The sequence below is a fragment of the Hypanus sabinus genome, chromosome 3, assembly GCF_030144855.1.
Source record: "Hypanus sabinus isolate sHypSab1 chromosome 3, sHypSab1.hap1, whole genome shotgun sequence".
In the NCBI taxonomy this organism is placed as follows: Eukaryota; Metazoa; Chordata; class Chondrichthyes; order Myliobatiformes; family Dasyatidae; genus Hypanus; species Hypanus sabinus.
The window spans coordinates 9,438,746-9,462,878 of NC_082708.1; the positions used below are offsets into that span (position 1 = coordinate 9,438,746).

At 39.7% G+C, this 24,133-nt stretch overlaps 1 protein-coding gene across 7 annotated transcripts in view; it reads left to right on the forward strand.

Moving 5' to 3' along the window:
• emsy (EMSY transcriptional repressor, BRCA2 interacting) overlaps window positions 1-24,133 on the forward strand; it is a 107,042-nt gene that overhangs the window by 46,098 nt on the left and 36,811 nt on the right. For 5 of the 7 annotated variants that reach the window (XM_059963691.1, XM_059963696.1, XM_059963693.1 and 2 more), the window contains 7 exons: window positions 6,223-6,366; window positions 7,147-7,323; window positions 8,625-8,770; window positions 10,541-10,714; window positions 11,485-11,698; window positions 13,578-13,628; window positions 21,522-21,683. In XM_059963691.1, coding sequence (XP_059819674.1) covers window positions 6,223-6,366; window positions 7,147-7,323; window positions 8,625-8,770; window positions 10,541-10,714; window positions 11,485-11,698; window positions 13,578-13,628; window positions 21,522-21,683 — 1,068 coding nt within the window. The remainder of the gene's footprint in view (window positions 1-6,222; window positions 6,367-7,146; window positions 7,324-8,624; window positions 8,771-10,540; window positions 10,715-11,484; window positions 11,699-13,577; window positions 13,629-21,521; window positions 21,684-24,133) is intronic. The other 2 variants (XM_059963692.1, XM_059963695.1) reach the window with 1 other exon arrangement.

Below are 24,133 nucleotides of genomic sequence, written 5' to 3' on the forward strand. Positions count from 1 at the left end.
GATAAGTCTCCTGGACCAGATGAGGTGCACCCATGGGTTTTGAAGGAGGTTGCTTTGGAGATTGTGGAGGCATGGGAAATGATCTTCCGGGAATCAATAGACTCTGGCATGGTTCCGGAGGTCTGGAAGATCGCAAATGTAGTTCTGCTGTTTAAGAAAGGAGGGAGGCAGTGAAAAGAAAATTACAGACCTATTAGTCTGACATCGGTAGTTGGAAAGTTATTGGAGTCGATCCTCAAGGACAAGGTTATGAAATACCTGGAGGTGCATGACAAGATAGGCCTAAGCCAGCATGGTTTCATGAAGGGAAGATCCTGCCTCACCAACCTATTGGAATTTTTTGAGGTAATTTCAAATAAGATTGACAAGGGAGAGGCTGTGGATGTTGTGTATTTGGATTTTCAAAAGGCCTTCGATAAGGTGCCGCATAAGAGGCTGCTTAATAGGATGAGAGCCCATGGAATTACAGGAAAGGTATTGGAATGGGTGGAGCATTGGCTGTTAGGCGGAAAGCAAAGGGTGGGAATAAAGGCATCCTATTCTGGTTGATTGCCAGTTACTAGTGGTGTTCCGCAGGGGTCAGTGTTGGGGCTGCTTCTTTTTACACTGCATATCGATCAGTTAGATTATGGATTGAATAGTTTTGTGGCTAAATTTGCGGATGACACCAAGTTAGGTGGAGGAGCAGGAAGTGTTGAAGAAATGGAAAGGTTACAGAGAGACTTGGTCAGTTTAGCAGAGTGGGCAAAGAAATGGCAGATGAGATACAATGTTGAGAAATCTACAGTTGTACCTTTTGGAAGAAGAAATAATCGGGCAGATTATTATTTAGATGGGGGAGAAAATTCAAAAATCGGAAGTGCAAAGGGACTTGGGGCTCCTCGTGCAGGATACCCTAAAGGTTAACCACCAGGTTGGATCAACAGTAAGGAAAGCGAATGCTATGTTGGCATTCATTTCAAGAGGAATAGTGTATAAGAGTAAGGAGGTATTGATGAGGCTCTAAGGGGCACTGGTGAGACCTCATTTGGAATACTGTGTGCAGTTTTGGGCTCCCTGTCTTAGAAGGGATGTACTGATGTTGGAGAGAGTTCAGAGAAGGTTTACGAGGATGATTCCTGGAATGCAGGGGCTAACATATGAGGAATGTTTGTTGGCTCTTGGACTGTATTAGAGTATAGAAGAATGAGAGGGGATTTAATAGAAACATTTCAAATGTTGAAAGGGTTGGACAGAGTAGATGTGGAAAGGCTGTTTCCCTTGGTGGGTGAGTCCAGGACAAGAGGCCACAGTCTTAGAATTAAAGGGTACCCATTTAAAACAGAGATGAGGAGAATTTTATTTAGCTAGAGGGTCGTGGATTTATGGAATTCGTTGCCACATGGAGCTGTGGAGGCCTGATCATTAAGGGTGTTTAAGGAAGAGATTATTAGGTATCTAATTAGTCAGGGTATCAAAGGATATGGGGAAAAAGCCGGAAATTGGAACTAGATGGGAGAATAGTTTAGCTCATGGTGGAGTGGCGGAGCAGACTCGATGGGCCAAATGTCCTACTTCTGCTCCTTTGTCTTGTGATCTTGTGAAATGGATAGTGGACCTGAATATTGACTGTCCATTTTCTTCCTGCCTGACCTGGGTTCCCTTAACTCCCACAAACAATAATGTGTTGCTTAAAGGCTTTTAAAGTCTGAGAGCCATTTAGGTGCTCTAGTTATGAGTTTCATGGGTCTACATTTACAACTCCACGCTGCTAATAATTTAAATGTATTTTAAGCTCAAGGGTTCTGATTTTGAGTGTACTTCCTAATGACCCAACAGTATTAACATCCTGCATACCTTTAGACCTTCAATTTCAGATCATACAAAACTATGACCAAGCTGTATGTAGGTGCTTGGGATTTGAGGCTTGTAAATGGTTTACAGCCTGAGAGCATGGCCTAGGTAGTTAAAGTACATAGTCCTTTTTGATACCTGCTCATGTAGACCAAGAGTTGTTGGTCACTGTTTTGTCATCTTAGAGCAGCAGAATGGCTCTACTGCCCTCTCTGCGTATATGTACACAGCTATGCAACGAGTTAAACAATTTCTCAAAAATCATCTGAGAGAGAAACATTTCTTCAGCCTTTTTAATGAGATCTCTTGTGAAACTGTAGAAGATCAAGTGAAATATGTATTGAATTCATTATGGAACTAATACTACTAATATATACTAATATACAAACCCCATTTCCAGAAAAGTTGGGATATTTTCCAAAATGCAATAAAAACAAAAATCTGTGATATGTTAATTCACGTGAACCTTTATTTAACTGACAAAAGTACAAAGAAAAGATTTTCAATAGTATTACTGACCAACTTAATTGTATTTTATAAATATACACAAATTTAGAATTTGATGGCTGCGACACACTCAACAAAAGTTGGGACAGAGGCATGTTTACCATTGTGTTATATCACTTTTCCTTTTAATAATACTTATTAATCGTTTTGGAACTGAGGATACTAATTGTAGTAGATTTGCAATTGGAAATTTTGTCCATTCTTGCTTGATATAAGACTTCAGCTGCTCAACAGTCCGTGGTCTCCGTTGTCTGATTCTCCTCTTCATGATGTGCCATACATTTTCAACAGGAGATAGATCTGGACTGGCAGCAGGCCAGTTAAGCACACGCACTCTGTGTCTACAAAGCCATGCTGTTGTAGCCCGTGCAGAATGTGGTCTGGCATTGTCCTACTGAAATAAGCATGGACGTCCCGGGAAGAGACGTCGCCTTGACTGCAACATATATCTCTCTAAAATCCTAATATACGCCTCAGAGTCAATGGTACCTTCACATACATGCAACTCACCCATGCCGTGGGCACTGATGCACCCCCCATACCATCACAGATGCTGGCCTTTGCACCTTTCGCTGATAACAATCAGGATGGTCGTTTTCATCTTTGGCACGGAGAACTCGACACCTGTTTTTTCCGAAAACTAGCTGAAATGTGGACACATCTGACCACAGCACGTGGTTCCACAGTCTTTTGGTCATCTGAGATGAGTTTGGGCCCAGAGAACTCGCCAGCGTTTCTGCATAGAGTTGAAGTATGGCTTCCTCCTTGCATAATACAGTTTGAAGTTGCATTTCTGGATGCAGCGACGGACTGTGTTAAGTGACAATGGTTTTCCGAAGTACTCCTGAGCCCAGGTGGCTATAATTGTCACAGTAGCATTACGGTTTCTTAGGCAGTGCCGCCTGAGGGCTCGAAGATCACGCGCATTCAACAGTGGTTTCCGACCTTGCCCTTTACGCACTGAGATGTCTCTGAATTCTCTGAATCTTTTCACAATATTATATACTGTAGATGTTGAAAGACCTAAATTCTCTGCAATCTTGCGTTGAGAAATGTTCCTTTTGAACTGACTAACAATTCTCTCACGAATTTTGGCACGAAGGGGTGAGCCGTGACCCATCCTTGCTTGCAAAGACTGAGCCTTTGATGGACGCTACTTTTATACCCAGTCATGATACCTCACCTGCTACCAATTAACCTGCTTAATGTGGAGTCTTCCAAACCGGTGTTACTTGAATATTCTGTGTACTTTTCAGTCTTATTTTAACTCTGTCCCAACTTTTGTTGAGTGTGTCGCAGCCATCAAATTCTAAATTTGTGTATATTATAAAATACAATTAAGTTGGTCAGTAAAACTATTGAAAATCTTTTCTCTGTACTTTTGTCAGTTAAATAAAGGTTCACGTGAATTAACATATCACAGATTTTTGTTTTTATTGCATTTTGGAAAACATCCTAACTTTTCTGGAAATGGGGTTTGTATATTAGTATATATTAGTAGTATTAGTTCCATAATGAATTCAATACATATTTTACTTGATCTTCTACAGTTTCACAAGAGATCTCATTAAAAAGGCTGAAGAAATGTTTCTCTCCCAGATGATTTTCGAGAAATTGTTTAACTCGTTGCAGCTGTGGAGGCCTGATCATTGAGGATGTTTAAGGAGGAGATTGATAGGTATCTAATTATATAAATATATTAAATATGTTATATATATACTAATATTTTATACACACACACACACAGTAATGCTGTCAATTATTCTCACAGCTGGTGTTAACTAAGATAATACACGCGCACACATCAAAACTACACAGTGTAAACAAGAGTAAACTCGTGGTGCAAGGATAAACTTAAACATAAATACTTCCTTCAAAATATATCCTCCAAATGTTTACCACTATTAACAAAGACCTAAGACTCATGGATAATGCTGTTTCACAGGCAAATAAGGAGTAGATGGAGATGTATGTCTTTCCACTGTGTGCTTCAAAACAAATCAAACCAACCTGCGCAGGAAATCATACAGAATTCAGTTTATGTACAGGAAGTGATATTCATACAAAATGAACTGTACCTCTAGAGGCCAGAACAATTGTATTATTGTCCTCTGATTAATATGCAAGATAGAATCATCAATAAGTATTTTCTGATTACTGTCCAGATACTCGTTGAAAGTGCATGTGTGTGATCATCAGGTATTCATGATGTTCTCCATAAAGAATGAATATTTGAAATGAAACTACCTTGCATGCCTTTAGAAGGAGAAGAGAAAACTTGGGGTGAGAAGGAATAAAATTGAAAGTAAAGCTCCTTTTATTTTTTCTTAATTTATTCAGCATTAAGGGCGTGTTTTTACACTCATGCCGTGGCCCTGATCCCAAGATGATGCTTGGAGGGTGTTGCTCTTTCAGGTTCTGGCGCCAACATAGCGTGCCCACAATGTTCAATACAAGCGACAAGAAGAACAACAGAACAAAACAAGACAAGAACAAAACTAGTCCTTTTCCTGTCCTCCCATCCCCTCACATATGGGTCTCCCACCTCATGACAGGCTTCTTCTGAGCCTCCAGTCCTCAGCCCTGGACTCTCTAAGCTTAGAGACATTAGGCCTCCAACTTCTGGTCCCTGGTCCAGACTCATCCACTTGCTTCAGTTCTCTTATTTCCCTCGCTGCCACTTGCATAGAGGGCAAGTGAATGGAGGGGAGTCTCTCAACACTTTATATTGCAAGGGAATCTTTTTTTTGAATCCCCTATAGAGGCAGATTTGGAACAAATCAGCTAGTTCTACAAAACTATCTGGTTCTATCATTCCTGCATGCTCATGTTTCCTCCAGCTGCCCTGGAGTCCATCACATCTTCCATTTATGACATAATTACCAAGTAGAAAATACGGTGTAAAGGGAGGAAAGCACAACCGGTTTTGTGCAGAAGGTTAACTCGTTATTAGCATGACAAGTCCAACAGCAAAGCCGACTCCTTTCACTTGTATCTTCATTGCATAACATTATTTTGCTGATGATGTGAATTTTAATGAAAGTTTTTGAAGCTTATTTTTGGATCAGTGCCATTTACAGCTTCCTATAAAGTGAGGTTTTACTTCACATTCATTTTTGTCTTGGCTGCATTTGAGCCAAATAAAGTTGATAAGTTTTAATTGTAGATATACTGAGTCTGGTAGAATTCCCGTACTAAGGTAAAATAATCCAAACTGCAGTCAGTGGGAAAAATCTGGATTTGCAAATCATCCCTTTTTAATGTAAATGTTTCTTATAAGTGAAAAGGAATTTGTCATATGAATTTTCACATCCTGTTACTCCATTTGACTACAATGCATCGTGGTTAGAGCGACGCTGTTACTGCTTAGGAGCCTTGGAGTTCAGAGTTCAGTTCTAGCATTGTCTGTAAATAATTTGTACATCCTCCCCATGAGCAAGTGGGTTTCCTCTGGGTGCTCTGGTTTCTGCCCACATAGTCCAAAGATGTACCGATTAATAGGTTAATTTGTCATTGTAAATTGTCCTGTGATTAGGCTGGGATTAAAATGATGGGTTGCTGTGCAGTGTGGCTCATGGGCCAGAAGGCCCTGTACTGTGTGGTCTCTCTAAATAATTAAATAAAACTATAATGAATTTGGGAAATAGCAATCCTATTTCTTCCTTTTGTGGCTGATCTTTGTCAGGTGAAGTCATTACTGTCTAATATAGAGAAATCATTTTCAAGACAGCTTGGTTGTATCTGTACTCCATACTTTGTTGTAATACAACATTAACTGTTGCTGTTAACATTGCTGTTAAATCTTTTGAATAGTGAAGGATATTGTGTTATGCTTCTAAACCACTGACACACAACCTGAGTTGTTGCTTGTGCTTTTGGCAGGTGTGAAGATAATAACGCAGCAGATGCAGCCCAGTAAAATCCTGCCCAAACCGGTCACAATGTCTAGTACAAGCACTTCACCTATCATGGTTGTTAGCAGCAACGGTGCTATCATGACAACCAAACTGGTTACTACACCAACAGGTAATTGTTACAGAAGGTTTAAAACAGCGTTAAACAGACTGTCCAAATCCTGATTCTGATCTTTTGATTTGAAAATGATTGATGTTGTTGGGTTTGTCTTTTAAATTTTATTGGAGCTTGTGGTAATGCTTAAACTCTATAAAACTCCAGTTAGACCACACTTGGAGTATTGTGTTCAGTTCTGGTCACCTCATTATAGGAAGGATGTGGAAGCTTTAGAGTGGGTGCAGAGGTGATTTACCTGGATGCTGCTTGGATTATGAGGAACGGTTCAGCGAGCTTAGACTTCTCTTTGAAGTGAAGGAGGATGAGAGGTAATGCAGTAGAGGTCTAAAAAACATAGATCCAGTGGCTAGCCAGTGCCTTTGCCTTGGGCAGAAATGGTTAATACATGATGGTATGATTCATAGATGAGTCGAGAGCCAGTCTTTTTCCTAGGGCGAAAATGGCTAACATGAGGGGCATAATTATAAGGTGATTGGAGGAAATTATAGGGGGATGCCAAAAATAGTTTTATGCATAGTGATAGCATAAAACTACCACTGTATGCTGTCAGGGCTAGTGGTCGAGGCAGATACAGTAGGGGCATTTAAGAAACTCTTAGAAAGATACATTGATGATAGAAGAATGGAGGACTATGTGGGAGAGAAGGGTTAGATTGACCTTTGAGTAGGTTAAAAAGTTGGCATACTATTGTGGGCCCAAAGGCCCTGTACTCTGTTGTAATGTTCTATGTTCTTCGTGTGATTATATATATTTATGTGTTCTCTTATATAACAGGTACGCAAACTACTTATACACGACCTACATTGAATCCCACCATCAGTGCCCGTATGGCCGCATCTCCAGGATCTGCCACCTACATGAAAACTACAAGTGGGAGCATCATCACTGTAGTACCAAAATCACTCGCTACATCTCTTGGAGGAAAGATTATCAGCAGCAGCATTGTGTCTGGTTAGTTTTCACCTGTACAGTTATTAACTAGGAAAATTTCTGAAGATTTGACTGACCCAGCAGGGCAGAGAAATTTGGTTGGGGTCTGGAATTCTAATAGTAAGAAATCTTTCTTGCACTGGAATCTATTTTGAAGTTATTGTCTTAGCAGAGAAGATGTCCCATTGTCAAATATACAACGTAGCACTACCATAGTTAAATATTTCACTATCTCCTCCATCTTGCAAGGATTTGGCTGTAACAATATTTAAATGTAAATTAATGATAATTTCTCTCTTACCCCTCCTCTGCTTCTGTACGTATTGAGGACGGCGCTAATAGATTGCAGAAGGACTTCATTGCTGATCATGTAACTGCAGCACCTAGCCTTTTCCAAGTCCACAGCTCCACAGTGCTAAGCACTGTATTTAAAATTAAGGAGCTATTTCTGCTGGACCCTAGCCTAATACTTCAATCAATTGGTGGAAGTGTAGGCTAGTTTTTTTTAAAAGAAGCAAACATACTTTGGGTTGCCCTAGATACACTTACAGATCCTCGGCCAAACTTGTCCTTTGTAATGCTGTTGGAAGTTTTGTTGTGCAATCAAGCTGGCATCTAATTTTTATTTGTATGGGTCTTAATCCTCTGGTTTCTGCACATCATATCTCCATAGTAAGTTGTTAACATCTGACGGAAAGAATGGGTGGAGATTTGCTGACATGTCTTGAGTGAAAATTGCCTTCCCTAGTACCAGTACCTTGTAACTCTTGTAAGATCTTAACCCGGTTCAAATGTGGAATCTCGCTGTTTCAGTAAGAGAGCTATAATCAGTTTACGTGTCTCAGTGTGGGTGTGGGTGTGTGTGTGTGGTGGATTAACACAGGGTTTCATCCCCAAACATCACCAATTTCTTCTAACACATCCCCCCCAAAAAAAATGCTGCTTGATCTACTGGGGTCTTCCTGCACGTTTGTTTTTTTGCAAGTGATTAGTTGACTTTGGTCTACCATATACATAGTAACTCCAACAAAATATCCACGTGTCTAAAATATTCCCAGAAAAAATAATTAGAACTCTGTTTACATTGATAATTGTAATTTCAAAATGAAATTACTCCTATTTTGTTGTACTTCTCATGTCTTAAGGTGTAAGTGTGGTAATGTTTAATTTATGTGTCTTTGTAGTTTGCATTATAATTTTTTTGTTTTTGAACTGTTTAATTTCCTGTCTCCTTTGGAGAATGTGATAAATATTCAACTGAATATGTTCTTTTGCTAGACTAATTACTTCAATAACATTCCTTATTAATGTGTTGCCATTAGGAACAACAACAAAAATAACAACCATCCCAATGACTTCTATGACATCAAAGCCAAATGTTATTGTTGTGCAGAAGACTGCAGGGAAGGGAACAACGATCCAGGGTATTCCAGGAAAAAATGTAGTCACAACGTTGTTAAATGCAGGAGTAAGTACATACTGAACTCTCAGACGTTTAGTATCATGCTGCTTCTCCACAATAATCTCACGCTCCACACTGGGGAAGGTCACAGAAAACTTTTAAAGTTCCACAAAATTAGGAAATGAGCAGCTGGTGCAATGCAAGTGTGTTCATTTTGTTAAGGAAGATAATGGCTGGGTTTGTGCATTGACAATTCATCAGCATTAGTGTTTGTTCTTTTGTTATTTGCAGTTTATGGGCGAATAAAGGGAAGATAACCTTAGCCATCCTGGCTATTGCTGCTCATCTCCTGTGGCAGGTTTAATTGGTAGATGGTTTGTGTCAAAAAGGCTGAGTACAGGAGAAAATGATTTAGTGTTCATGGTATGTTGGAACTGTACTTATTGTTTATGACCTAGTCAGAGATTGCAGTATATCCTTCTGACTAAGCCATAGTTGAAATGCAAATTTTTCTGGCACTTTGCATGCAATAAGTATACATACAGGTCTGTTCAAAATCATAATCACTAACATATAAGAACATAAGATACAGCAGAATTGGGCTACTCAGACCATCGAGTCTGCTCACCATCTCATCATGGTTGATTTGTTTTTCCTCTCAACCCCATTCTCCTCCCTTCTCCTCGTATCCTTTGATGCTTTGAATAATCAAGAACCTATTAGCCTCTGCTTTAAATATACCCAATGACTTGGCTCCACAGCCTTGTGGTAATGAATGTGATAGATTCATGGCCCTCTGGCCAAAGAAATTCTTTGTCATCTCTGTTCTAAATAGACGTTCTTCTATTCTGAAGTATTTATTGTTTTGTGGCAATAATACAGTGCATTACATAAAAATTACTATAAATTACAATAATCAGAATTAGGTTTAATATTATCGACATATGTTGAAAAATTTGTTAACTTAGCTGCAGCAGTACAATACAATGTGCGATAATATAGGAAAAAAAGTAAATCAATTTCAGGAAGTATGTTTATGCGTATTAAATAGTTAAATCGAAAATAATGCAAAAATAGAACTAATAAGAGTGAGGTAGTGTTTAAGGGTTCAATGTCCATTTAGAATCAGATGGCAGAGGGGAAGAAGCTGTACCTGAATCGCTGAATCCTTCCTGACAGTAACAATGAGAAGAGGGAATGTTCTGGGTGATGGGGGTCCTTAATGATGGACGCTGCCTTTCTGAGACATCACTCCTTGAAGTTGTCTTGGATACTACAGAGCTGACTGATTTTACAACCTTCTGAAGCTTCTTTGGATCCTGTGCAGCAGCACCTCCCCTTCCCCCTCTGCTTACCAGACAGTGATGCAGCCTTTCAAAATGCTCTTATGTTCATTGTCCATTCATAAATCTAATAGTGGAGGGGTAGAAGCTAATTCTAAAATGCTGAGTGTGTGTCTTCAGGCTCCTGTACCTTCCTTCTGGTAGTAATAATAAGAGAGCATGTCTTGAGTGACGACGGTCCTTAATGATGGATGATGCCTTTTTGAGGCGTCATTTTGAAGATGTCCTTAATGCTGAGGAAGCTAGTGCCCGTGACGGAGCTGGCTGAGTTTGCAACCCTCTGCAGCCTTTTATGATCCTGTGCAGTGGCCCCCTCCATACCAGATGGTGATGCAGCTTTCTGAGGTACATCTGTAGAAATTTGCTGGAGTCTTTTAGTGATATATCAAATCTCAAACTCCTAATGGTGTTAAGTTTAACTGTGAACTTCAGTTTTCAAAGCATTTACTTTTCTTTTTCTATTACTTTGCTCTCCACCTTTTGTTTCCGGCAGGGTGAGAAGACCATTCAGGCAGTACCTGCAGGGACAAAGCCAGCAATTATCACAGCAACAAGGCCCATCACTAAAATGATTGTGGCTCAGCCAAAAGGGGTGGGTTCGTCAGTGCAGCCCACTACAAAAATCATCCCCACTAAGATTCTCTATGGACAGCAAGGGAAAACGCAGGTGAGTGAGTTCTTAGGCTACAGAAGCAAATCACAAAAATTACCTGCTGATGAAAAGTGCCTTCAGAAATATTCAATATTTTCATTTAGATTTTAGATATATATTCTTGTGCTCTGTTTCAGGCAATAATTATTTTACATCACTTATTTGTCAAAAAATGAGTGGGCAGTTCTTCTCAGGTTGACCATGTAACTATGTGTGGACAAAAGGCTGGTTGCAGGCACCTATTGGGAGAGAAAGCATCTCCCTCAGCTATGTATGCTGAGGCCAGCAGGCTAAAGGGCATGCAAGCAAATTTAACCCCAATTGGACTACTGTAAAACGTTGCTTTATGGTCTTCGTGTACTTTTGGTAAATGGTTTGTATATTAGATGGGCTCTTTTTCTTTTATTGTTAGATTATCAACATAAAGTTAAGCACCATCCCTTTGATCACTCCTGACATCTTGTGACTTATTTTTATTTAGAGATACAGCACGGAAACATGCACTTTTGGCCCAATGAACCGTGCCACCCAGTTGCACCCATGTGGCCAATTAACCTACTAACCTGTACATTTCTGAAATGTGGGAGGAAACCAGCACAGTCACGGGAAGATGTACAAACTCCTTACAGACACCAGTGGAATTGAACCTGGATTGCTGGTACTTTAATAGTGTTACACTAACGGCTGCATTACCATGAAAACCAGTAACTTCCTACATCAGTGCTAAGTTCCCAAATGCTGCTGCGTCTGTAGTAACAAAAACTGTTTCTCTGTATACCTTGCAGGTTCTAATTAAGCCAAAGCCTGTGGCTTTCCAGGCCACAATGGTAAGTGAGCAGACCCGCCAACTAGTGAGTGAAACTTTACAGCAGGTCTCAAGAGTGACGGAGGGGAGCAATGTGCCTAGTCAAGAAAGCAGTCTGAAAGAAGAAGCACAATCCTTTGCAGAGGGCAGCAGTGGGAATCTGACCTCCAGTGACTCTGTACAAAGCTCACAAGGTACAAACTCACTACTCTAAAAATGGGAATTGGTTAGGTATGTGCATGTATTTAACAAGTATTACAAGGATGGCAGGTCAGGGGTTCAGAAGAAGCAAGGCTGAAGTGTGAATAACAGATTTAATAGCTGAATGCAGTTATTTTAAATATATAATTCAGGTGGTTACAAAACTTCCCTTGTCTATGTGTCTCCATTCCATCTTCCATTTCCCACTGCCTATATTTAACATTGGAAATCGCAAGGATGCCACATAGACCATTGCTATGATATATGAGGGTGAGTAATGAGTTTCCTGTTGACCTATGGTAGGAATTGTATTTTGGTTTAAAATACACCCTTGATTGGAGTATAGTACCTGACTGTTGCCTGCCCTTTTCGTGGCATGGAAAGCAGTGGCGGTGGGGTGTGTGGAGACTTCCAGGAAAACAGTGGTAAAATACATGGGCAACACAAAAAAAAATGCTGGAGGATCTCAGCAGGTCAGGCTGCATCCATGCAGGGAAATGAACTATTGACATTTCAAAGTTCAAAAAAAGTTCAAGGTAAGTTTATTATCAAAGTACATATATGTCACTATAGACAACCCTGAGACTTGTTTTCTCATTGGCACACTCAATAAATCATGATGAACAGTCTCAGCCAAAAACATCAACTGTTCATTTCCCTTCATGAGTGCTACCTGACCAGCTGAGTTCCTCCACCATTTTTTGTGTGTGTGTGTGTGTGTGTTAAGATTTTCAGCATCTGCAGAATCTCTTGCGGCTCACTAAAAGAGTCTATTGAAGAAATTTCACCAGTTCATTTCTCATTACTGGATGAGTTTTTTTAGTCTGCACACCGACTTGGAATAAAGTTTTCTAATCTTTCTCCTCTCTGACCTCTTCTTCAGTCAAGAAGTAGCATGCAACCATTTCTCCGCATGCCTACATATCGCACTTTCCACATCTCCCCATATTTTTCTCAAGTGTTTGGTGCGAGTTGAGTATTTGGAATTGGTTTTTTTGGGAGGGAATAAAAACTATATTTGTTTTCATTTATGTTGTTATAACAACAGACCATGTTTGTTTAAATAAGTGCAACTGAAAGCCTAATTGGATTTTAGTCACATTTGCAGAATTTAATTTATCAGGGCATTTTAATTTAGATGGGATAGAATGCACAACAGGTTGTGAACAATAGAATTTCAAAAGTACTGAATCTGTATATTTTTAGGAAATTGTTTAAACACTTTATTTTAATTGCAGCTTAAAATTTTAAACTTTAATTTCGTCTTACATTGGGTAACTATTAGGCATTGTTTAATGAATCCATCATCTCTAGTAATGCTTAATGTCATTGGTTCCTAGTGTTTGTATATTGACACTCCCTTTTCTAGTTTTTTTTTGCTTTGTTTTGAGAATATTTCACAAAGTGTTTTGTTTTGGGATTGAAGAAATGACATTTTGTTTCAATTTAGAAAGGTTCTATCATTACATTTTTGGAGTTCCATAATAGTCTCCCTCATTAAAGGCTCCCAAGGTATTAGGCAATTAGTAAACCTCCTGGTAGTTGATGGCAGAAGAGAATGGCAAAATTTGCCCTCTAATTTCAGAATGTTGCAAGACAATGGTTTAAAATTTTAATGTGTTCTTGTAGAAAAGTTAACATGAATCTAGCTTCAATTTTGGCTCCACTGACTGGAGTCTGCAGCACGCTTCTGTTTAATGATATTGAATGGTATTCAATACTGATAAATGGGGAATTTAAGAGCCCCCTTTGAAGAAAAGGGAGATAGAGTGCCTCAAAAAATTTGGAATTTGCTTTGTTGAGGCAGTTTTGAATGCAAAACTTTGTCTTCCTTAACCCCTGCTTGTTGTTTTGTCTTAATTGTCGCACTAGGCAAAAGCCGATCGTACATCGAGGTACAGAAAACCCGAAATAATTATTTGAGTAAGTCCAGATATTGTGCCATCCCTTTTATTTTTTTAAAATCTGCCCACCCCTTGTAAGTCTACATGGGATGTGATTCACAACATGTAATATGGTTGTCTTCCTGTTTTTGTTTTTATCCTTTTTGTTTATACAGTATAAATCATTTCAGCTCATACAGAATAGATTCTTTTATTCAAGTCATTAGACTTTCACTGAATGTTTTCGTACATTGCCTTGTTTTTCATGTTTTTGTTCCATACTCCCTTTTCCAACTAAGTTATTCTGTTTAAACTGACACTCTTAACTTTCCAGTCATGCTGGAGATGATACGATTTTGTACATGTACACTTGTTGAATCTGTAAGACTATTCCAATAGGATGGGTTATGATGGGAATAGAAATCAGCACATCTTTCAAGGTGAACAGAAAAGTAATTCTTTTGCATATTTCATCTACTTGATGCAGACAGTCAGTTTTAATCTGATTCTTCAGATGTGAAGTTTCAAGTTCAAGTTTAATTGCTATTTACCCATATATGAATACCCATGAATACAGCTAAACAAAGCAGAATTCCTCTGGGGCCAAGGTGTAAAACACACTGCACAAAGTACACATAATTAAGATAGCAGTAAACATACAGTCACAAAGAAAAAATAATAATATAGCCCAAGTCTCTGATTGTCATGCTCTGTAGATTGATGGTGCATGGGATGTTGTCAGCAGTCTGATCATCACACGCTAGTGCAGCCACAGATTAACACAATCCAGCTTGTCTTCCACCAAATAAACATTGGAGAGCAGCATTGATGAGAGGGGCCAGCCCCCAACCCACCATGGACACCTTCCACATCACACTGCGGGTTGCAACAGGTGACCCCGTGTCTTGAGGGTCTAGTCCATGCAACAGCTGAGGCCACACAGCTCCCCTGTCATAGGTCTCGCCAGTTTTCCAAGTTTCATTTCCAGTACACGTGTCAAGGGGAACAAAATGATTGTTACTCTGGATCCAATGCAGCATTAAAAAACACAATAAATATAAATGCATAAGATAGATACATAAGCCAGTTTCTTCTGCATAGATTGATTGTATGTCCATAAAGTGACGCTAGGTAAAGGAGTGTCTGTACATAAGGTAACTGACAGGAAAGGATGAAGTGGTGGTGGAGGGTGTGAATGGATGGGTTAGTTGATGGATCAACCTTGCTGCTTGGGGAAAGTAATAGTTTTTGAGTCTGGTAGTTCTGTTATATAACCTGGTTATATGTTATTTGACTGTGCAGAATGTCATCTTCAAATAGTGTGTTTTGTATATTTAAAGGATTGGTCACTTTGAGTTACCTGTGTTACGAACCCCGTAACCCCGTAACAGTATTTATTAGTAAAAATACTCAAAAATAATATCAATGCAAATATACAGATAATATACGTCGTCAATACTAAACCTAAAAGTGCGGGTATAATAATAATCAATAAGAAATAAGCTCTATCGTTGTCTAGGGGATAATGAATTGTCCGATGGAAATCTAAAGTTCATTTCAGTTCATACAGGTTGCCGTCGTTTGTTTGTCGCTGTGTTGCAATTGTTGGAGAGAGAGAGAGAGATAGGAGATTGGGAACAGTTACCGCTGTATTTTGCCAACCTTCCTTTATGATTTCGATCCATCGGTGTCTCGTTGTTGTGGCCGTTCAAGTGTGACCTCTGCTTTAGCTAAACAGTTCTTCCGTGATGAGCCCGCCACCCAGGCAAGGGAGGACACACACGAGCTCTCACCGGCTTTCGCTATAAAACGCTGTCACTGGATTTCTAGTGTTTCTCCTGGTGTGTCTAAGGGGTGTTCCCCAGACCCCTCTTTTATCCTCACTCACGGGGTCTCAGATGTCAATCAGGTTGGGATGATGCAATCCCTCAACCAGACCACTGGTTGTCCGCTGAGGGGTTTCAATGAATAGTACAATACTCAATACACAATTCCTTCTCCAAGAGACAATAGCAGTAATCAGTGGTTCTGTTCAGCTTATGTCAGGAGACATTCCACCTGGTTGTGTATTCTGTGTCTCTCTCTCTCATTTCCTGACATGCTGTGTCTCTCTCTCATTTCCTGGGTCTCAGACCTGAAATAATAGCGATCTTGCGATTCTCAAAAAGTCAAAAAGACTTTGTACCCTTCGGCCCCTCAAGAGTTGCTCCACATTCGTAACACCTGCAAGATGTCTTCAATCTTGATAAGCACTAAAGACCATGGACGCCACATCTTGATCTAGAGCCGGAGTTTCCAATTGTTTTTTCATGCCATGGAGCTTTAACATTAACTGAGAGGTCTGTGAACCCCAGGTTGGGAACTCCTGTTCTAGAGTGTAATAATGTGAGATTACTGAGGCAGGCTGTCTTACACCTCTTGGAGTGAAACCAATGTGTGCCCTTGGACTGTGTTTCACATAGTTCTCAGTGTTTGTTGGTAACAATATGGATGTTATTATCATGCCCACCTACATTTAAGTTACTAGGTTTTTATATACTCCAACTTATTTAGTTGGAATTGACGGATAGTGGGTGCTTGATAACTCAGTCTTTTTAATGCTATGGTTCTGTTCGAGCCCCAGCTTACCTCCAGAACCAAGTCTGAATAGATTTAATAGCAGGATATACTGCTGCAACAGAAACCAAGCTCCAAAGCAAAGCTGAATGTTTCCTATTTATCTTCAACTGTAATTGTAAACGATATGGAAGAGAGAACAATACAGCCCATGATGTGCCAACCCTTCAACCTAAGAACAATCTAATTCTTCCCTCCCACATAGCTCTCCACTTTTTCTTTCATTCATGTAGGGATCTAAGAGTCTTTTCAATGTTCCTAATGTACCTGTCTCTACCACCACATCTGGTAACAATTTGTATAATATGAGTATGTTTTTCTGTATAATATCTGTATAATTGAGTATGTTTTTCTTTATAATAAAAAAAACCTCTGACATTGGCCCCCCGCCCCACCGTACTCTCCTGCAAACATCTTATAATTTTGACCCGTGGTAAAAGATCTCTGGCTTCCTTGGGGAGAAGATCTCTTGCTGTTTATGCCGCTTATCATCACATACTCATCTATCAAATTACCTCTCATCCTTCTAATCTCTCCAAAGAGAGAAGCTCTAGCTCGTTCAGTGTATCCTCATAAGACATGCTGCCTAATCCAGACAGCATTCTGGTAAAACTCAGCACTCTCTAAAGCTTCCACAACCTAAATATCTGAATGAAAGGCAGTTTTGAGAGATGCAGGGTAGTGGTGAGGTTGTATGGTGGATATTTGAAATTTGGGATTGTGTTTTGGTGGGTGGCTACAACAACTAGTCAGGGTTGCTGCAAAGTGAAAAACAGTAGTTTCTTTATTTTGTTGTAATGCCCTGGTAAAGATTTTACTGCTAATGTTGTAGGGTATTTTATGTAATTGTCTTCTATAGAAGCAGTGTGTTCTGTTGGTAGTGTTTGGGTTACTGATAAAGATGAAGGATGCTTAGGAATGTTGTGTCATCCAGTCAGGAAGGTGGAACTGGGAGAAGGTTCTGGAGAATGCTGGGGGAGAGATTTTTATGACGGATACTGAGTGGGTCGAGGTCTTTTTCAATGGGAGATAGAGAGAGAAGAAGCTCGGGAGAACCGGCTGTAGGATTTGATCCGGTGAGAATGTCTCCAAGAGTGGGATTTCTACCAGGGATCGGTGAATAGGAGTTGGCGCCATGAGTACATTGGACACAACGGCTTTTGGAAGATTTAAGCTTTAACCTATGCACATTTGACTGTTTAATTATGATTGTCCCTTTTGTTTCTTTTTCCTTTAGTAACTCTTTGGTTAAGTTAACATTTATAAATGTACTTTCTTTATAACTGAACGCTGTATATGCTCTGTTATTTCTTGCTGATGGGTGATTGCGTGGGAGCAGTAAATTACACCATATTCATACAGACTGGGGTTTAGGTGGGCAAGACATCCCAACCTCATGGGTTTGGTGAGAATAAATTCATTGACCCTAGGCATGCAGTGTCTGAGAAAGGTGATTTTCTCATCACTGAGTGTGGTGGCTGTTAGTAGGGGGCTAACGAGCCGCATCTCTGGAGATGCTCGGTATAAAGGGGTTCCATTGCAATGGATTTCTCATTGAAAATACCTTCAGCCATCATTCTCCCAACCTTGTCAGAATTTGTATTAATCTGGGCAGCATTTTTAATGCCCATACAAGATTTATGGGTTCAGCCCCTGTCAGTGTGAGCTGAGCATATAATCAATGTGGATGGGCCAGTCCAGTATTGAGAGTGATGTGATGTTTCAGGTATAAGTAAATGATTCCATTATACTTTGCAAAGGAACAATGTGTATTCCTCAACCAGCATCCCTAAAGCCCATTACCTAATCGTTGTGCGAGCAATTACCAATCGGGGTTCAATTCTCACCACTATCTGTAAAGAGTTTGTACATCCTCCCTGTGACCGTATGGGTCTCACCAGGTTTTTGTTTTCCTCCTACATTCAAAAGGCGTACAGTTAGGGTTAATGAGTTGTGAGCACGTTATGTTGGTGGCAGAGGTGCAACCTGCCCAGTACAATCTTCACTGATTTGATTTGATGCAAATGATGCATTTCACTGTATGTTTTGATGTACATGTGACAAATAAGACTATCTTTATTTGCTGTTTTTGTCCCCTTGCTGTGTAAGTATTGGTCACTGTTTACATGGACAAATACAAATGCCTTTCAGGTCCTTTCTGCAGTAAAACCTGGATTAATTGTACCAGACAGTTAATCTGTGTTAAAATAAATGCTGCATATTTGAGCAGGAAACAAAATTAAGCCTATTCTGGAAACAATAGAAAATGATGGATACTGGAACAAAGTGCTTTGATAGTTCCCTAAATTGTAGCTTTAATGTTGGTGTATTAACTATCTTATAACCATTCTAGTTAGCCTCTTTCCCCACCCCCACCCAACCCTCCTCTATCTATTGCTCTAGTCACTGCATTGTAAACACTAAACAATTTTCTATAATAATGGTTAAATTGTAAATAAATGCTGGTATTTATGCACATTTTATTCCATAATCTGTACTTTAAACTCTAACTTTATATTTATATAATTGTTTATTCTTTGCGTGAGAATGCTTTATTGTTGCATGTCGTGTCAACATACCTCAGCAAATTCCTAATACAAGTACAGTACTGTGCAAAATTCTTAGGCACATGTATATTGTTTGGGTGCCTTGGACTTTTACAGAGTACTGTATTGTCAATGTGGAGTGGAGAGTAAATTTGTAAATCTGATGGGAGCTAAGGATATTGGGAATGATGAGGGTGCAGCACTGCAGAAGGGGTGTGGGTAGGTGGCAGAGAAGGAGTACTAGTGGTGGGGGGGTGTTGGCATGGGTGCCAAGCCATCCAGCTCTAAGATACCAGGCAAGGTAATTTGATTTCAAGCAATTGGTTTATTGATTATTACAGAACATCTCTCTAGTGCTTCCCGCTCCCTCCGCACTCCCCTTCCCCATCCGTGATTCCCCTCTCCCAGCTGCTTCCCACACTAATACACAATAGAGACCCATAACAGAATCAGGTTTATCATCACTCACATCTGTCATGATTCTTTTTTGGGCAGGAGTACAATGCAACACATAAAATTACTAAAGTACTGTGTAAAAGTCTTGGATACACCTGCTATATATATATATATATTTATATACAAGAGCCTAAGACTTCTGCTCAGTACTGTATGTGGTGAATAAAGTTGATCCTTGAACCTTATAGGAGAGCATAGAAACTACGTTAACCTTTTTAGATGTCAAAGAGTAATCTGAAACCAGGTAAACACAAGGGGATGAAAATACTTAATCATTTATGGTTAACATACAACATTATATCAGGGGTATCAAATCTGTTTCAAAATTTAGTTTCATTGAAGTTGATATTTGGAAGCAGAGAATAAGGTCCGGCTGTACCTAGTGTAAGGAAAGGACAATTTTTATCCTCATCTATCACCATGAGACCAGAATGCAAGGTAGTTCAGTTATGGGGGAACTCAGCAGGTCAGGCAGCATCTATGGAAAGGAATAAACACTCGATGTTTCGGGCCGAGACCCTTCATCAGGAGTTCCTCCAGCATTTTGCATGTGCTGCTCTAGATTTCTGGCATCTGCTGAATCTCTTGTGTTTAGTTCAATTGCGGAAAGCTTTTGAAAGACTCCATGTGGACTTCTGCATCACTTTAGCAACTTGCACAAGCAAAGATGCATTGCTCTGGAATCAGATATAATATGTATTCATCAATATATTACACCAGCATTCAAAGGATATTTAGGGGCACATTCCACAAATTTGCCATTTGTAGTCTTCAAGTTGAAAGATGGAATCAATCTATCTGGTGTGTTTAAAATGCTATAATTGCTTGAAATATTAAGGAGCTTTTTTTGGCAGAAAAATGTATTTGTGATCTTTAAACTGGAGTGGGGCCCTTTGGGAGTAAAATGAGGGACCATTTGTTAATTGTGTTAAGTGGAGTCAGGCTGAATGGTGGATGCACAGAAGGGATGAGTTGGTATCCTCCAGTTTCTGTGTAATGATTCATTATTGTCCCATTTTGCTTTGTGGGATGTTGACATTTATTGGCAAGATTAATCCCTGAACTAACTGTCTTACTGGAACTTTTTTGGAGTGGTGGAGGAGGGGAAACTGTTAGATGACAATTATGTTGGTGGGTCTGGAGACTTAGAATGGTATATTTTCTTTTGTGAAAGTTATACTGTAAAATAAACAATTGGTAATTTTGATGTTTCACCTGTCTTGTTTGATGCAGTTGGTGTTGATTAAAATGTTGTCCTTGAGCCAATACACGAACCACTGGAGGACCTCAGTGGGTCAGGCAGCATCTATAGAGGGAAATGTCCATTTAAATCAACAGTCATCATTGAATTTTGATCTCCCTCTGTAGATGATGCCTGACCTACTGAGTTCCTCCAGTGCTTTGTGAGTTGCTGGAGATTTCCAGCATCTTCAGTCTCTTGTATACTCTTCTTAGAATCTGCTTTTTACTGCATGTTACCTCAATCAGAAATAGGTTTAATATCACTGACATATGCCCTGAAATTTGTGGTTTTGTGCCAATAGTACAGTGCAATACATAAAAAATATAAATTACAATAGACAATATATATTTAAATTAAATAAGTAGTTCAATAAAACAGTGAGGTAGTGTTCATGGGTTGGTTCATTGTCCGTTCAGAAATCTAATGGTGGAGGGGAAGAAGCTGTTCCTAAAATGTTGAGTGTGTGTCTTCAAGCTCCTCCATGATGGTAGTTTTTTGGGTGATGGGGGGTTCTTAATGATGGATACTACCATAGAGATTACTGCAGTTCCACCTTGTCTCTCTGGATCAATTTATTGGACAGCTCTGTGCAAGTCTAGCAACTTTGTGAAGTTACTACAACATTGTAGGCAAATACAGAGATTTTTAATTCACTTAAGAGTGTTGACTCATGGAAAGAGTATTGCTAACAAAAGTGCTAGGTGCCTCAAACAATCTCTTGTTGCGCTAGAATGGTGAGCGATTTGGGCAATGTTTAATCATCCCGTTGGGTCAGCATCCACTCACTGACACTTTCCATCCTGTATCAATGGAGGGGAATTATGAATTCACTACAGCTGTAGAGTGCAGAACATACCTCATGAGATCAGTTAACTAACCATAGCTTGCAATCTTCTGGTCTATATGAGTGAGGTGTGCACCTGTTATCAAGTGGGCTTTAAAAGTTTGAAATGAGGGAGAAAACATTTGACGATCAGCAATAGAATTAATCACATGGATTGTTGATTGCCTCGCAAAGCAAAAATTTAAATTGAGTTTCTGCCACTTTAATAAACTTTGAGTTTCTTTACAGACTCTCAGCAAGTGGTTCATGTCATTTCATCAAGAAATCAGGACTGGACAGAGCATGAAGTTGCCATGGACACCAGCCCCACCATCATTTACCAGGATGTCTCTGGGGAATCGCAGTCAGCCACTTCCACTATTAAAGCACTGCTTGAGCTCCAACAGACAGGTTTGCACCTTGATATTAAGTATTTTTACTGTTGTTTCTTTTGATCTGTAAAGCTGAAGGAATTGGCACAATGATTGAAGACTGCTGGCAGGTTTACAGAGACCTGACTCTCCCTGCAACAGTCCAGGTTTTAGCTTCTGCACCTGGAGAATGAAGTACATAGCATCATTCTATCACTGTGACAAACTACTTCAGACTTCCTACTGTTGATCTTGGACTGCTGCAGTAGTTATCCTGTCCAGCTTGACTCTATATTACTCAACAATCCATAGTTCCCAGGTCTCCCATTATCACCACTCTCTATTATTGAAACTTCCCATTTGTTTTTGTCATCTAATTTTAAAATCATGGGTTGTATCTTAAAGTGCTGTGCTGGTCCATACTTCTCTGATCATGAGGGACTTAGCAGTTGAACTTATATTATCTTTTCACCCATATTTGACACTTGACAAAAAAATCTAAATCTGTGGATTGGAGTATCTTGTTACTTCCGTCCTTTGCCCATTCCTGTGTAAATTCACAACTAAAGTTGCAGGTTGAGCAATATTTTCTTGGTATTCTTCCAGTTCCATTCTGAAGGTGTAGCATGCTGTACCTTGGTATCAGATCTTTCCCACTGGTTTCCTTGGTGCACATGTTAATGATTGAGAGAAATTGATTATTTCTGAGTTACCCATAAATGTCACTATATTGACAGTTAACTGCAGTCAGGTATAATTGTAAACTAAAAAAAAAGTCTCTCTTCAGTGTGAAACACCAGGATTTCTTCATTCCAAGTATTGTTTTGCTTGAACATCATATAAACTAGGAACATTGGTAGACCATTAAACAATAATAGGAGAAGGTAGCAAAATAGTAATGGCTAGAGCTGGGAAGGTGAACTAGGCTGTGGCTAACCTTATGGGGGAGGTGTGGGAAATGGGCATTTCTGACTCATTTTTAATGAAAAATGTGTGGCACTAGGGCAAAGCTAGCAGAACTCTTGTCTCACGACTCCAGTGACCAGGATTCGATCCTGGCCTCTGGAATTTGCATGTCTCCCTTTGACTACATGGGATTCTTCCAGATGTTCTGATTTCTTTCCACATCCCAAAGATGTGCTGTTTGGTAGGTCAGCTGGCTACTGTATATTGGTTTGTGAGTGAGTGGTGGGGTGGGGGTGGGGGTTGGGCAGAATAGATTGCGGGGAAAAATAGTTGGCAAATGCTGATGCATGAAAATTAAAGCTTGTCACGTATTCCTTTGACAGAGTAAACAATAAATATTCTCACAATTCACCTTAGATAATTCTAATGTGAAGCCTTTTATCATATCTTCAATTAACTTTCTCTGATTCAGTGAATGATGTTCCAGTGACAAGAGACATTGCTAGGAAATGAGGGGACCAGGTAGAGTTTCTTCCAAAGTTCTCAGTTGTTGGAACTCTTATCCTTGAGGAATGGTTCAAACAGTGTCTTTGAATATTTTAAAGCAGATTTAGATGGTCTTGATGAGAAACATGGTAAAAGGTTACTGACAATGAATGGAAAATGAAATGATCGTCGGATTAGACATGATCTTAATAAATGGTAAAACATTTTTGAGGGACTGAATGATCTACTCATTTAGATGTTATCTCAATTGTTTTATAGTTTCCTGTACTTGGTGTCTTTGTGCCAAATCTCTGCTCGAAGATTTCAATGGCTTGTATGTTCCTTCCATAACATTTACACATTACCCTGAGCTGCACCTTCATTCCGCCCACCAAAAAAGGCAGGATTTCCCAGTGGCTGCCCTTTTTGATACAACTTTCCATGCCCATTCTGACACGTCAGACCATGGCTTCCTCTACTGCCACGATGAGGCCACACTGGGGTTGGAGGAGCAACACCTCATATTCCATTTGCGTAGCCTCTAATCTGAATGTACAAACATCAATTTCTGTAATTTCTAGTAATTTCTACCCCCCTCTCCTTTTCCATTCCTTATTCTGGTTCTCCTCTCACCTGCCCATCACCTCCCTCTGGTGCCCCACCTCCTTCCCTTTTTTCTATGGTTCATTGTCTCTCCTATCGGATTCCTTCTCTTCAGCCCTTTACCTCTTCCACCTTTCACTTTTCAACTTTTTACTTCATCCCCCTCCCCATCCATCCACTTTCCTTTCCCCTGAATTGGTCTCACCTATCACCTGCCAGCTTGTATTCTTTTCCCTTACCCCACCTTCTCACCCTTTTTTCCCAGAAGAGTTTGGGCCAGCAAAGTTGACTGTTTATGCCCCTTTCTATAAACGTCCCTAATATGCTGAGTTCATCCACCATTTTGTGTGTGTTATTCTGAGCTGTCCAGTGTACATGTAGTATAATGTACATTGCTGTCGCTTGGTCCTATTGATCACTCTTACACTTCAGAATCAGAAATCAGGTTTATTATCACCGGCATATGACGTGAAATTTGTTAACTTAGCAGCAGCA